This window comes from Desmodus rotundus, chromosome 5 (genome assembly GCF_022682495.2).
Source record: "Desmodus rotundus isolate HL8 chromosome 5, HLdesRot8A.1, whole genome shotgun sequence".
NCBI lineage: Eukaryota > Metazoa > Chordata > Mammalia > Chiroptera > Phyllostomidae > Desmodus > Desmodus rotundus.
In genome coordinates, this window is record NC_071391.1 from 91406891 (window position 1) to 91423015 (window position 16125).

General features: G+C 43.8%; 1 protein-coding gene across 4 annotated transcripts in view; it reads right to left on the reverse strand.

Moving 5' to 3' along the window:
* Nucleotides 1–16125, reverse strand: part of POU2F3 (POU class 2 homeobox 3) — a 103725-nt gene that overhangs the window by 38442 nt on the left and 49158 nt on the right. For 3 of the 4 annotated variants that reach the window (XM_045202997.2, XM_045203000.2, XM_045202996.2), the window contains one exon: nt 13510–13544. The exons of the other annotated variant lie outside the window; for it this stretch is intronic. In XM_045202997.2, coding sequence (XP_045058932.1) covers nt 13510–13544 — 35 coding nt within the window. The remainder of the gene's footprint in view (nt 1–13509; nt 13545–16125) is intronic. 4 annotated transcript variants of the gene reach the window in all.

A 16125-nucleotide genomic window follows, 5' to 3' on the forward strand; every position in this document is an offset into this window, starting at 1 on the left:
CAAGTATTTCACAGTCTGGTGGGGGAGGCAGACACACACACAGCAGAAGCCCGTAAAAGTGAAGAAGGTGGAGGGGGTGGTCCTAGTGGGCTACCTGTGAAACATGACATTCGAGCTGAATTTGCAAAGACAGGAAGATGGGGAATAGGAGTAAGGGTGGGGATGGAGGCTGGTGCTAGGGCTCACTCAAAACAGAATTAAGATGGCTGTCTATTCCTCTGTTCCTTCCTACCTTCAGACACCTCCCTCATTACAAAGAGCATTCTCATTGCTTCTTACAAGCACCCAGGTAGTACTTGAAAGTCATTAGGACCTGGGAAAGAGGGGACCTGGAGGCCTTTTGTGAAGTTGGACCTCCCCCCTGCCCAATCCTGTTTCCTGAAAGGTCTGCCTGAGCAGGATGGGGCAGCCCACCCTAAGAATGCTGGAACTTTGCCAAGTTCCTAATTTCTAGGCAAAGTCCCATATCCCAGGTCATGTCACCTTGCTTTATGCTAGAAAAATGTCTGTCCCTCCCAGGCCCCTGGGCAAAGACAGACTTTGGTGAGTGCTCCATTAGCCAGGAAGCTGCCTTCTGTGCTGTTAGGCTTAGTGCAAGGGGAAGTACCAAATCCTCAGAAAGGAAGTTGGTTCTGATTCATGCCAGAGAAGAAGAGGGAACCAGACTCCTTGCCTTTGAGCAGCTGACTGCCTCCCCCTCCAGGCACAGTGTTGTCAACCCTTCCTGGCCTAATGTCTCTTGCCCTAACAACTTGATTGTTCCTCTTATCTCAGCCTAGAGCAGGACGCAGAAGTACTCCCCCACTGGCCCCTGCAGGAATCAACACTCACCCCTACTGACTATCCAGTCAGTTAATCTTTCCAGGCTTCAGTTTACAGTTATACAAGTGGCCCATAAAACCCACTTACTAGCCCTCAGATGAGCCCATCTACAGGGTTGAGCTAAAAATTTTAACTGTCCTTGTTAGGAATAACATACTCGCTTTGAGAAGATGGCATCAGAGGGGAAAAGCAAATTAATATATATAACTCACTTTAAGCAAACTGTTTCAAGGATCTTTGGCTCTAAATGACCATAAAAGGCTTTTTTTTTTTTTCTTTGAAGAGATTCAGTCTAATATTCCTTTAAAAAGCAGGCTCTCATAGTAAAGAAAAATAAAATTTAGCTTACAAAACTTTGCTTATGTATAATATTTCTAAAACTGGAGCCAGGCTGATGTGAAATAGAGTAGCCAGAATCAATATTCATGTGATAGCAATAATAACTCATGTTGATTGAGCACTCAGTATGTCCCAAATACTTTACATTCAAGATCTCATTTAATTCCCTAAGAACACTGCAAGGTTGATTCTGTTATTTCTCCCCAATATACAGAGACAGAAATGAAGACTTGGACAGGGTGAGAGACAAGGTTACACAGCTCCTGTTGGTAGAGCCAAATTCAAATCCATGTCTATGGAATGCCAAAGCTGGACTTCTGACGACTACACTGTCATCTGCAAGCCTAAAACAAAGGACACCCTGCAGCAGTCCACACCAATGAAGTCTGTGGAGAAAATATTAGAAGATGCCAGCCCTGAGGAAGTGATGCCAAGAAAGAAAAGCAAAACAGGATGTGAACCAAGGATACTTGAGGTATGGGGGCCAAGGGGCTTTTAGTGGCCACACAGGAGAGATAGAGGGGCAACTTGACACTTGATCTGGATACAAGCAGCAGGGGTCCAGGGGGCTATGGGTGGTGGTGGTGAGGGCAGCTGGAATTAGTAGAATAAGTTGAATTTGGAGGCAACAGACCAGCAATGAATTCGGTGCCTACTATCAGGTAGGCACTGAATACAGTCTCAGCTCTGCCACTTAATTCAAGTCACTTTACCATGTTGAGCCTGAGTTCCTTTATTTTCCAAATGAGAATAATAACATATATTTTACACAGTTATTGTGATAGGAAAAATCTGTTGGCTTAATGAAGTCCCTCAGAGAGGGACATGAAATGAGAAGTGATCTGGTTCACAAAGTGGGCACATAGAAACAGTTCCTGAGCCCTAAGAGTAACCTCCAAAGCTACTCTTGGGCTTGACTTTCTTGAGGTGGAAAAAGTTTATTTTCAGCAGCAGCTGTGATTCTGGGAGAAGTAGAATCTCCTGGTTATTAGAGCTGCCTTGACAGCCCTCAGACTAGGAGGGTGGGGGTAGGGTGGGGAGCAGGGGGCAAAGAAAATGCCAGGTTCCACCCTCTGCCCTGCAGGCATGCACACAAGAAAACACTCCTCTTCTCCTTGCTCCCTTCTCACGCACAGGCCCAGGGAGGTACTTCTCATGTGGCCAGGGGAACCCTCTGGGTGGGAACTCTTCTTCACCCCACCCTTTACCTGGCAACCTTCCCTGAGTCTGCAGATAGTATCTCTACCAACCCAGCAGGCAAGCCCCAGCTGTGAAAGATCCGCAGGAGTCAGTATGGGTGAGAGGGCTCTGGAAATGTGGAAAAGTACCTGTACAAATGTCAAATGAGGGGCTCTGAATAACTCTGAATGTCTCATTTGCAAGAGTGTGCTGTCTCTGAAAAGCAACCTGGTGCAGTGCAGTCAGACAGGCCTGTTGTGTATCTGGACTCCACCTTGGGTAAGTTACTTGACCTCTCTGAGCTATATAGTTTCCCCAGCTATATAATGGAAATAATAATGCTTACCTCACCAGGCTGTCATAAGGATTAAGTAGTATCAAATAAGACATAACTTTATATAAAGTATCTGGCACATCCCATCATCCTTGGTTTAAATCCTGGCTCTAAGCAAGTCCCTTGATCTTTCCCAGCCTTAGTTTTCTTTTCTATAAAATGATGATTATAAAAGCCCCTGCTTGAATAATGGCCTGCAAAGTTGTCAAAAGAGACTATGCAGATGTGATTAAGGTTAAGAACATCGAGATGGGGAGATTATTCTGAATTATTCAGGTGAGCTCAATCTAATCGCACAAGTCATTAAAAATGAAGTCTTTCTTTTCTGGCTGTCATTAGAAAGAGTTGACAACAGAAGGGTCATTAAGGCAGGCAAGGAAATGGACTCTCCTGAGCCTCCAGAAGGAAGGCAGCCCTGCTGACACTGATTTTACCCCCAAAGACCCATGTTTGACTTCTGACTTCCAGAACTGTAAGACAATAAATTTATATTGTTAAATCACCAAAAATATAAACAAACAAACTACTGCTCAGGGTTACAGTAAAGTGCAAATAATGTACTGATTGTTAAGGACTCAGCCCACCCAGAGCCTGTTAAAGTAAGGGTATTAATTCTTCTGGGATTGTTTGGGGCCAAATCCAGCTTCCCTTTCAAGACCCCTGCTCCAGATCCTGCATGAGAAGGGGAAGAGTTGGTCCTGCTTTTATTCTCACCAAAGGCAACTTCTGAAATCTCCAAAGAAAACCCACTTTGAATTTTTGAAGAATCAAGGACAGGATTCAGACACTTTCCTCTCCCACTTGCATTCTCACTGCTCTCCACCCCACACCTGAGCAGAGAGAAATATTTCATCTACACTCCTTGTCTAGATGTATCCAGGGCCTTGTGCAAATGCTGAAGTCTGAATGAACTAAGCCTCAGATCCAGTGCCCCAGAGGGGTTTTGTGGTGCTATCTGGGGGTTGTGTGGTAAACCAGGGTTTACTAGGGACAGCTCTCTGGAGAACCTGCAGCTCTTTCTTTCCTATCTGCTCCTTACTGTCCTGTTCTCAACAAGGCTCAGTCTACCTTGTACTGGGGCTGTTGCCCTGTCCACAAACAAGAAACAGTTGACATCTGAGCCTCAGGACAAAGAGCCAAGAATGGCTGGCAAAGAAAGACAAATTCCCAGCTCTCCAAAAGCAAAGATACTTATCAACTGCTTCCCACCCAAGCTTGTGGGGATGGGGAGGCTTAGATTGACACATCATGGATCTCGGAAAAAATTACCTTCTAGTAGCATCTGCAGCCCATTTAAACTGGTGCAAGCACAGCTCAGCAGCCACACAGGGAGAGAACAGGAAGAAAAAATTACGGGTTCTCATTCATCAGAAAATAATAGGAGCTAATATTTATTGGTTGATTACTGTATATCAGAGACTATTCTAAATTATATATCTTAACTATAATTAATCCTTACAACATGCCTAGGGAGTAGACATGACATAGTAATAAATACAATTATTATTATATTATCTTAACTACAGTGGAGAAATTACTTTTGAGAAGGGGAGGGTATTTAATCCCACCAATTATCTCCTGACTGAAAATTCTGTTATTTCTACCTAGTTACTCACCAAGCTTATTTCCTGTGGAGCCAGCACTGGTTTACATACTCCTTGTGCTGACAGTTTGAGGAACTTTTCAGATCTGTATCACTCTTTGGATAGCAATTAAATTCTCTGAGGGCAGAGGCTATGCGTGTTATTTCTGGAGGCCCCTTCCCAGTGCTGAGGGAGCTCCATTTTCCACTGCTTTGTATTTCTATGCGGAACATCTTGTTCTCCGCCTCCTGGTAGAAGTGACCTGTCTCCCTGGTGAGTCTAGGTCACTTGTGCTTACTGGAGGTGATAGCAAGCCAGCTAATCATTTCTGAAATGTGTGGGGTAGTTATTCTGGCTGTCTTTATAATTAGGAGGCTCTATTTGCATTTACTCAGCAGAGGGCAGGCATTCTGGACATCCTGCAATGTAGAAGACAGTATAAAATAAGAAACACTTGCTCATGCCCCACACAACTTTCATATGACTTCCCAATGTGTCACCAGACATTTGTGCCAATAAATACTAGTCAGTGTGTATTTGTATCTGTCTCATTTATATAGGTGTAAGCATCCTACTATCTTGTTAAACCTTTGAGGATGCCTAAGGACTTACTTGCTGAAATACATGTTATTTCATTTAAAATGATTTTTCATTCTCTTTATGAAAATTAAGTATCTCACTGATTTTTATTTGTTTTCTCTAAATTTTATTCTAGGATATTAAAGTGCTTTACAGAATCCTTGTTACAGGGGACATTGGATCTGACAAGTCTAAAACCATGTGTGTTTTTTTTTATTATTATTGTTGTTCAGTTATAGTTGTCCTGCTTTTTCCCCCATTGCTCTTCCTTGTCCCATGAATTTAGAAGGAAGTGGGTATGTATGGCTGGGCTCCTTCTGGGGTTTGCCTGTTCGCTGGGAAGGTACTTTAAGGTCTGCTTTCCATCAGCTCTATCTGTGCCTGGTGGATTAATTTAATTCTAGAGTGAGGTCTTTGAAAGCCCATTATGGATTTACTTTAAAACTATATTCCCACTGTAGCTCTATCTGTCAGGCTCCTGTACCTATTTTTCAACTGTGTATGCGAAGGGGAGAAAAAGGATGAATAATATGTATCCGCATTCTAAAACCCAACTCTACTGCTTAGGGTTGAGCAAAATGTGGTTTGCTAGCTCCTCATCCTTTTCTCTCTTTTAGCCTGACTGTCCCCCCAATAATCCTTCCTCTACCTGTAAGTATGGGTCCAGAAACTGGATCCTGCAGCAACGGTAAACAAGCCTCAGAGGACCCAGAGTCTCATGTCCTTAATTCTCACCCTCCAACATCTTTCACAGGGATGTCTGAGGGCTTCCCTCTAGGTTATTAAATGTACCATCTGGCTCTATTCACCTTCCTGGCTTTCCCAGATCCACTGAACGAGTCCCATGGGCATTATCATGGCACAGGGGTCCTCCCTGTCCTCCACAGCCTTTACTGTATTTTCTTCCCACTGAATGGGTGTTCCTGTGAGCAGGGACCATGTTCTGCTCCCCTCTGACTCTTCACTAAGCAGCTAAGTACAGATTTGTGGAAATAATGGCAAATGCAATTAGTTAATACCTTTCCTTGCCCTTTCCTACTCAGCTGCTCCTATGTGGCTCTCTGAGGCTTTTGAGGGGAGAGGGGCTGGAGGAGAGAGCTTACTATGCTATCACTACAGACCCTCACCTGCCAGCTTGAGGGTCTGACCCACCTCCCCAGTGTCTCCCTGGAAAAGCCTCACCATCATTTTGACCCCTTAGAGAACTTGCCTTAGGTTCAATTTTGTTGCTTTTAGAGATGCTCCATTAAGCCAATTAAACACTACAAATCAATACATACCAGGAGGAGCCAGAGAACCACAATAGTTCACATTTTTTTTTAAATGAAGAAAAATCTCATCCATTTACAACTGAATGCTATGTAGGAGCACACTGGTGGAACTGCTCTGGACTAGCTGGCATGGGGTCCAGAGAGAGGCACAGGAGGTGAGATATTGGTATACTGGTGCAGGTGAACTGAGAATGCTACCAAGCTCAGGACTGACAGAAAAACCATAGGACACTGATTCTCAACTTTGGGGCCGGAACCTCATGAATAAGGATACTTGCCAACTTGCTTCAGACTCTCTTCTGGTCTCAGATACTTTTGGACAGTCTTCTAGCAAGATGGCATTCAAAACATAGCTGAAAACATTGTTTTGATGGCGCTGGATGATGAGGAGTTCAAAGCAGTGTGAGCCTCCCCAGGTGTTCACCTGTCACTGTGGACTCTCCAAGAACTTTTAAATCAATTCTAACTCCCAATGTCCTTCTGAAGTTAGCTTTTGGCCCAGGAAATGAAAGTGAAAAAACTCTCTGACCAGGAGAGCTAGCCCTTAGGCTCCTGAATTCACCAAAAAGGCACTCAGCCCTATCTTCCTTGAAGAGGAACCCTTCTCCTCTTCTAAGCTAAACCTTTCAGTGAGCCTGCCCTCTATCCATTTCTCTCTTTTGTGCACTTCCAATCTCTCTTCCCAGGTCCACACCATCAAAGTCTCCCTTATCTCCAAAAGGCTTTTCTTCACACTGTCTCATTTCAGATCAACACTTCCACCCCTTTGTCACCTCATTCCTTGAAAATAAAGTTATTGTCTCCATCATTTCCTTAACCCCTCAACTGCAACAATCTGGCATCTGCTCTCACCACAGACACTGGGATAAGGCAATCACTATTTCCTTCATTGCTTACTCATAGCCCATTTTCAGGCTTTAGTGTCTATAGAATCTTTGCATGTTCTGATGCTGTTGGCTATCCCACCTTCATGAAAATCTCCCCTTTGTGAGTGTGGTTTTAGTCCCATCCCTCTCACAATTCCATCTTAGTCTCATCTATAGGCACCAAGTCCTCAGCCTGTTCCTTATGTGTACCTTCTCCTCCAGATCTGCCCTTGGTCCTCATCCCATTCTGCACACCCTCCCTAGGTGACCTTACTTCCTCCCATCTCTTCAATTAACACGGTTCAATGGTGACTCCCAACTCTGCATTCTGCCTTGTCTCCTGGATTCTAGATCAAAGTTTCTCACCATGTATTATGTGCTTATAGCCTATTCTCCTCCCTCAGTCATCTGGACAAATTTGTTCTACCTCCTAGTCTGTTGATTGCTGGTTGCAGTACCACTAGTGCTCAGCATCTCAAGCTAGGAATCTAAGAATCATGCTGGACCTTTCTCTCTCCTCTGCTGCCCATGTCTAATCTATCGCCAAAATCGTCCTGATCTTATACCAGAAATATCTCTCAAATATGGGTCTCTCCATGCCTACTGGCACAGTAATAATAACAGCAAATAATTATATTCTATATAGGGTGGTGCAAAAGCAGGTTTACAGTTGTATGGTTATATATGGAAAATACTACAATAATAAATAATAAGATAAGAATAAATTCTGTTTCACCTACTCACAACTGTAAACCTACCTTTGCTCACTGTGTATGTGTTCTAGACACTTCTCTAAGAGGTACACACACATGCTTACACTCACTCAGTCATTTAACCTTTTCAATGATCCTGTGAGATAGGTATCATTATCCTCCCCATTTTATAGATGAAGAGAACAAGGGACAAAAAAGTTGAAGAACTTGCCCAAGATCACACAGTCAGGTAGTGCAAAACAGAGAATTCAAACCCAGGCACCATGGCTCTATGTTGGTATGCTTAACGTCTTTGCTATAATTTCTTTCTTAGCATTGCCTACTTCTTCCTACTACAACAGCATTCCATCAGGCCTCTCTTGTAGCAGTCTTTCATTCATCCTTCCCTCTCTCTTCACCCACACCCCCTTCTAATGAGCTCCCATTAAATGAAACTAGTCATGCTTGAAAATGCCCACTACTTGAAAATGCTTGCTCCTGCCCACAGGATAAAATTCTTTGCTGGGCATTCAAAGTTCTTCATAATCTTGTCCAACCCAAAACTCCAGCCTCATCTTCCACCACCTCATCCCATGCTGATCTTCTCAGTTCCCCTGAAGCCATTCCCTATTACAATAGTGGGCCTTCACACACACTGTCTCCTACACCTAACATATTCTTTCTGTCCCTCTCTGTCAGTTATATCCCCTACTTTTCTGTTGTAATCCACTTCAGATGTCTTCTCTTCAATTATGTTGTCAGAGAGTATCCCAGAGCTCAGCACTGTTACATCTGTCACAGCATTCACTGCACAGTATTACAATTTATCTTCTTACAAATGGCACCCTCTTTCTAGAGCTTAGGAGTAACTAGATATTCAAAGAATGAAAGGTTGGTCTCAGATCCAGCCTGCTGGGCCTTTCTGCCTCTGTCCCTAAATTTCAAATGATTCTTTTCACTGGATTACACGAGAGCATAAAGGCTGAAAAACATCCATATTACATATTTCCCCTCACTTTCTGTATCTCAGGGTGAAGAAATGGGCACTCTCTTCCTCATTTCTCTTTAATTAAAGAAAATGAAAGGAGAATGGAAGTCAAACTAACCAGTAGAATATGACATGACAAAAATGATGAGACCATGATACACAGACTGCTGGGGCCTTAGACATTATCTCATATAAACTTATTCATTTTATTCTTGAGCAAACTGAAGCACAGAAAAATAAAGGCAGCAACTAGCAAGGGTCAGAAAGAGCACTGGCACCCAGGACTTCTGACTTCTGATCTGGCCTTATTCTACTGCCTATCAACGTTTTTTATCTTTCCTGGAGACTGGTAGCGGCAGCCCTGCTTCTACAGTCCACAATTAGCCCCACACAGGCTCAGACTGCTTTCTTGGGACCAGGAAATTAACAGGCTCAGCTTGAAACTGCCTGATGAGCCAACATCCCTTGCTTATGCAACTTCAGGACTGCATTATACCCAGCACCTGGCTGCAACTTCCAATTGTACCAACTAGCTTGGGGCCTTACAACTGGGGCTTCACCAAGGGCAGTGGCTCATCTTTTGCTCTCTTGTGTCTGCTAACACCTTCTCTGTATTACACACAAAGGTTGTTCCTACACAACCACTCTTTTTTCTTCTTCCCACTCCCTCTACCTCCCATTTCCTCCCAGTTAGTCATGATGAAGTCACACTCACACTCTGGCTCCCAGGACTCTCCCTAAAGATGGTGTGTATGTATAGGGAGTGGGGAATTAGAGACTGTAGAGGAAAATTCATCAAGGCATCATGGGAAAAATGGGCTTTGGAGTGAAAGAGATGTGGGTTCAATTCTTGACTTTGCCAACTGGCCAATTGTGTGACCTTGAGCAAATTGCTTAATCTCTCAAATCTTTCAGCAAAAAAAAAAAAAAGGTGAGCTGTCTGGGAAGCAGTTTCCTCACCTATATAATTAGTGTAGTAACACTTGGTTTATGGTGAGAATTAAGGAGATAAAGTACCAACAGCATCCCACACAAAGCCTGGTGGTCCACAAAAATGTTGTTTTTGTCAGTGCAGTGGCCTGAGAAATCCTGGGTGTCTACCTGTAGGTCTGCAGGTGAGCTAGTAAGAATGAGAGCATGTGGGTGTCAGTATCTGACGGCACCTGAGGTATGAGGTGAGAAGGAGCAAGGAGGAACCTTAGGGAGGGTGTGGATATGTGCAAACACAGAAGAGCTGCAGTATCAGCATGTAAATAAGTGTGGCCTGGCTGAGCCTTTCTTTCTCCAAAATTCCCCCTCTCTTTAAAGAAAAGCTATGTCTGTTCTTGTCAGTAACAAGAAATCAAAAAACCCTTCCCAGGGAAGGGAAGGAATGACCCACTCAAGAAGGCTCATTCAAGTAAAGCAAATTCAAGAGAGGCCGGATCCTGGCAGAAGCCAGAAAACTTTCTCCCAGTTGTTGGGGACCAACCTCCACACATAAAAGATGTTCAAAGGGGCAGTGATCTCTCTGTTGGCTGCCCCCAGCCTTGTCCTAAGTGCAAGGGTTTCTCAAGCTTCAGAAAGATTACACAGGCAGCCAAACCCACTGGGCCAGTGAAGTGGGCACCTCTGGGCTGGGCTGGTAGAGCCATATTTGGCGTGGGATGGGCTTCACCCTGTACAGCTTGTTCAAGGGCCTGGGACTTGGATCCTTAGCCCTCAGGAAAGAGCACAGGGCACAGGTCCCATCCCAACCTGCTTAGGACTCTCCTTGAGGACACAGAATCCTTGGGAATCCACCTCCATCTTCCTGCCCTTGAAGCAACTCTGGCCCAACTATCCTTAGATAAGAATCTTTCTCATATTTAAAGACCATGAGTGACAAGCTGATTCTAACAGTCTCCCTCCCTTGGTATCTGGTCCAGTGTTTAACAAACCAATTGGCTACAAGTACCTCCTCATAGCCAACCTAGATGACTCCTTAACTGAAGCTTATCTCTGTTTTAGTATCGAGTGAAGAGGGAGAGTAATTGGCCTCTACTTGTTAGCAAACCCCCAATGAACAAAATTGCAGAAGTTGCCTGTGTAAGAGGTTTTGGCTTAGGACTCAAGTTTATTCCTCTCTCTTATTGTGAAGGATGTATCCAGAGTTAACAAACCTTTAGCAAATGTTAGAGTGACATCAAAACACTCTGCAGATAAAGGAGAAAAACATGTCTGAATTTCACCTCCAGCTATCCCTTCCCCCACCTAGACTTCCATCTAAACCTGACCTCAGCATTTCAGAGTGGGAAGGAACCCTAGTGGTTAGTCAATTCATCACCACTCTGGGATTATATTCCCTTACCCATGGCTATTTCCCTCTCCAGTCTACTTTTCTCTGCCTCACATACTCGTACTCATCTTTCAGAGCTAGACACAAATATTACCTCTTCCATGAAGCCTGCCCTGAGATCCCAGGAATAATTAACTGTTCCCATTTCTGTTTGACACCATGCTTTTAACATGCCTCTAGGTAGCATGAATAAAGCTGCACTATAAGTATTCATTGAAGATGTAATGGGGCACAGGGTTGGGTGGGGAATCTCTCAAAATATTCCCCAAAGCCCATAGTTGGGGGATAGGAAAGGGGATGATACAGCGGTTAAGATACTTTTCATAATAATAGCTAGGTGATAGTTGTGCTGCCACCCTGGGTTAAAGGTCTATGTAACTTTCAGACCATATAATGACTGATGCCATAGCTGGGGGAACTTACATAGTACCTGAGTGAGAGGCCAGAAGGCAGCAGCTCTCTTGTCATGGAGTACTCTTGCCATGACTAAAGATGGCAGCTGAAAGGAGGTGAAAGATAAGGGGGAACTGGCAAAAATAGCTCATTGTAGGAGGGGCGAGATGTGACCTCCTCTGAGGTCACATAGGAAGCTCTGGGTCAGCATTTAAAATCAGAGCAGGATGAAAGAGAAGGAGCTGGACACCCATGAGGGCTGAGAGAGTAGGCAGCAACCATGAAGAAGGAGCCATGATGTAGGGAGATTATGACATGAGGTCTGAGAGAGGAAGCAGTAAGCAGCTATGCAGTTTGTAGTCAGGATTCTGCCATGAGGGCTCGTGTGTGAGGTAGAAGGCATGCTGGCCAGGAGTCAGGCAAGGGTATAAGAAGAGGCATGATGGAGCTGTGTGGGGACCTGGCAAAGGTGATGGAACTGTGTGGGATCCTCTCAAACTAAGCATAGATTAGTGGGAGATGCCTGGAATGCTGAACTGTGGCTGGGAATGCTGAGACTATAGACTTTTGCTTCTCTGAAGGATGTACAGAGAAGCCACTTTCTTGGGATGTGTACCTTCCTGGAATCCACCGTGATCCAGTGTAATACGGCACGTGTTTTTCTGGACTACTACATGGAAGCTGAGGACAACATACCTCAGATCCAGGAGAGACCTGCTATGAGAGGATGATGACTCTGAAACCCACAAATTCAGATTCTGGGTGGGAAGGAAAACGGTGGGTACAGCTGGCTTAAGAAGAAATAAGGATATGGGGAACTTTTGAGCATGTTTTTGGCTTATAGCCTGATGGGGATCAAGGGAAGTGTTGGGCCGTGTGGGAGAACAGAGCTCCAAGCAGGAGTGCTCCCAGCACAGCCAAGGTTGGAATTCTGTAAATAAAAACCCATTTCCTTCAACACTAATTGTTGGGTCATGCATCAGTGCAACATGTGGATGGGCCCTGGTTTGCTCGGCTACAAAGACTCTCCCACCCTTCATGGCTCCCTCCCTCCCTTTCCTTCTTATTCTCCCTTTCTCTCTATTCTCCCATACTTCATAGTAGACTGTGAGCTCCTCCAGGGCAGAAAACATGTCTTAATTTTCTTTGTATTTCCACACATGACATAGCACATTTTCCCCCCAACTCCACCCCAAATTTATGAAATAAATGAACTCTGAAGCTGAAAAAATTCAGACCAAATATATTAAGTGACTTGAACAAGCTGGTTAGTGGCAGAAACAGGACCAAAAACCAGGTTTCTGATCTTGTATCTATTTCTCACCTCTCTGATTCTCTCTAAGGTCCTCCATTATTGCTTTCTGCTTGTCTCCACCTTACACTTCCTCCTCTCAACATACATTCACACCTTCTGCTTCTGACATCATACCCTATCCCAGCCCTCTGCTCCATGCTTCCCATCAGCCTCTGACCCTAAGAGAAAATTCCTCTCTTTCCTCTTTCTTCTTCTTTCTACACATCCACATTTATCCATCCTGCCATCCATCCAGCACTGCCTTTCTCTACCGAAAGCCCTCCCTGATTAACTCCAACCCACCCAACTCAATTTTCTTCAAAGGAACAGAGCTTGTGCCTACATTATCCCACTGAGCTGAGTCACTCTCTCCTTTCTGAGCTCTTTTTGTTCTGTTTCCTTTGCTTTGTTCACTATTTTCTTCCTGTAAATCAGGAGTTCTATGAGGAATCCAGGTACTCCATATTTTGTACCTCCATAAATTCCTTTACACACAGTCAGACCATATAAACATACTTGTCCAAGATACAACTCAGGTTGAGCTTTGACAGGAAAATAGCTGTTGTCTTAGATTCTGACCACATCTGGCATGCAGTAAATTATGAATCAGTGCTACATTTGTCCCTACTCTTTTGAGGCCAAAGTGAAAAGCAGACACAGACATTGGATTGTGGGTTGAAAGGGGGTTAGAGGCAAAGGCCCTTTAAAGGCCCCTTCCAATCCTCAAACATACAAGTCTCTGAATAAACTCCCTCAAACTTTGCTTCAACTTCTTTGTTTCTCCCACACCTGACATAGTACAAATGACCCCCCAAATTTATAGAATAAAGGTTTTGTTCTGAAAGTCCTTACCTGCCTGTTGAAATCTAGGCTGTTTCGATCATTTCCTGGAAGAGATTAAAAAAAAAATTAGTTGCTATCAGGATTAGAAGACTGAAGTTTAGAGGAAAAATAGGATGTTGAGAGAAGTTTGTCTTTATTTTGAAAAAGAATACTTGCTTTCCCTGTGACCAGGACCCTTCTGTTTATCCTGTTTCCTAAAAAGGTTTTGGAAAATATTCTCCAGAAAGGTGGATAACCAGGGAAAGCGTAGACTGACTGGCCTAATGTCACAAATAGTCAACTGGAATTAGAACTTGCCATACCAGAGTGTGGGTCCTGTGGCACTCCCTAGACAGTAGCTATTACAGTTGCTTTCATGTGTAAGCAAGGAATGACCAGCCATGCATCTTAAAGGAATTGCCATAAGGCAAGAAGTCCTCCTACATCCTAGCCCTCCAGGGATAATGACATCTAAGTTATGCCAGGTAGACAGGTGTCAGTCCTGGTTCTTCCTACTTCCTAACTTTGATTTCTTGTCTCTTCATCTTTTTTCCTTTTACAATAAAAGTTTGGCTGAAGGAGTAAATGTATGGTTAATAAAGAAAACTTGTGGTACAGAAAAAATACATGGTAGCAGAAAAATCACTTTGCTGAAAGGCAACTGTAATTAATATTTTTGTATATTTTATAGTTGTTTTTATGCTTTTTCCCCCTCATTGATAAATACTACTGTGCATTGATTATTACCATGGTTTTTCTAGTGAGCATCACAAATATTTCTCCTATACTATTAAGGAGCATTAAAACTATTTCCCTATGCTAGCAAGCATCATTTTTAATGGCTACCTAATATTCCATTTTGTGTACATACATACCATGATTTGATTAAACCTGTAACTATTGTTTGGGAAATTATTTCCATTCATTGCTGGGATAAAGTTTTCTATTCATATAGATTTTAGGGCAGCAGTGGTCAAACAACATTTCTTTGGGCCCTATGGATTGTTGGCTTTATAAAGCCAAGGAAAATGACTATTTATTCCCAGATAAGAAAAAGCTAAAGGATTTCACCACCACCAAATGTTAATGGAATTTTTTAAGAAGAAAAACATAGTAAAAATGACAACATAGGTAAACATGGCTCACCCCCTCATAAAACCACATCAAAATTACAAATAAAATATAGAATGACCAACACTTAGAACCTACAGAAATCAAGTTGAATGGAAATCTAACAAATACAGAATTAAAGAACTGCACCCATCCAGAGTGGTAGGAGGGGTGGAAACACAGAAAGGGCTGGTCCCACATGCACATATGGTACATAAAAATTTGGGAGGGGTATCCCAGGAGGGAGAAGATCTAGCTCCACACCAGGACCCCCAGCCCAGAATTTCAGCACCAGGAAGATAAGTCCCCACAACTTCTGCCTGCAAAAACCACTGGGGATTGAGTTGGTGGAAGAAACTTCTGGAGTCCCAAGCTCCAGTAGTTTTCCCCTAAAGAACCCACATACAGACTTACACATACAGACTTACACATACTCACTCACTCTCAACTCTAGCACCTGGGTAGCAGCTGGAAAGGCACCAATGGCATACAGGAAGGAACCGAAGTGTCTGGCATAAAGGCAGGACTTAGGCGACAGCTTTCTCCTGGGCAGAAAGGTGAGCAGACAAGGCCATTGTCCCTTTTCTAGCCCTCCCCACAAACAGCCACAGAGCCAGCAGGCACGTGTCATATCTGAGACTCCATCAACCTGGCTAACAGTGTTTGCCCTGCTCTGGAGATCCCCTGAGACTCCATCCTAGCCAACTTATAGGCCCACCCAAACTGTTAACTGTGACTTTTCCATATGAATGGCTGGGCTTGGCTCATGCCGTACAACTTCCACATTCCTTTCAAAAAAGCAACAGCAAGCCTCAGTAAGCCCCTAGCCCCCATACATTTTGTTAAGGGGTCCCAGGTATTATCAGCAGTCAGCATAGATTCACAGCTTTTCTTTTCCTTGGAGTCTCTAAGCCCAGCACAAGTAGCAGCCATCTGCAGATTACTTTATAGCTCAAGCTGGTGGCCCTGGGCAGAACACAGGTTGGGGCTTATTTTGGCCTGTACCAGGCAACCCCACAGCTTGAGAATCCAGTGGACAGAACAGACCCTGTTGGAGCACCACCACCTTTCTCCTGCACAGCTAATCCTCCATGGAGGGTGGAGGTTGGTGGTCAGTGGTCACAGCCAGTCCTTGCAGCTGACTGGCCTGGACAAATCTGTCCCATTGACCTGGCAACAGCAATTAAGGCTCAAATACAAGAGGAGGATGTATGCAGCACACAGGAAGGGCACACCTAAGGGCACAGCTTAGATGATAGGAGAGGCTGTGCCAAAAGACCCTATAGGACACCTACTACATTAGGGCACACTATCAAGAGAAGGAGTCATAGCAGCTCTACCTAATACATAGAAACAAACACAGGGAGTCTGTCAAAATGAGGAGATGAGGAAACATGGCTCAGATGAAAGAATAGATCAAAACACCAGAAAAAGAACTAAATGTAATAGAGATAAGCAATCTATCAGATGCAGAGTTCAAAACACTGGTTATAAAGATGTCCAAGGAACTTAGTGAGGACCTCGGCCGAATAAAAA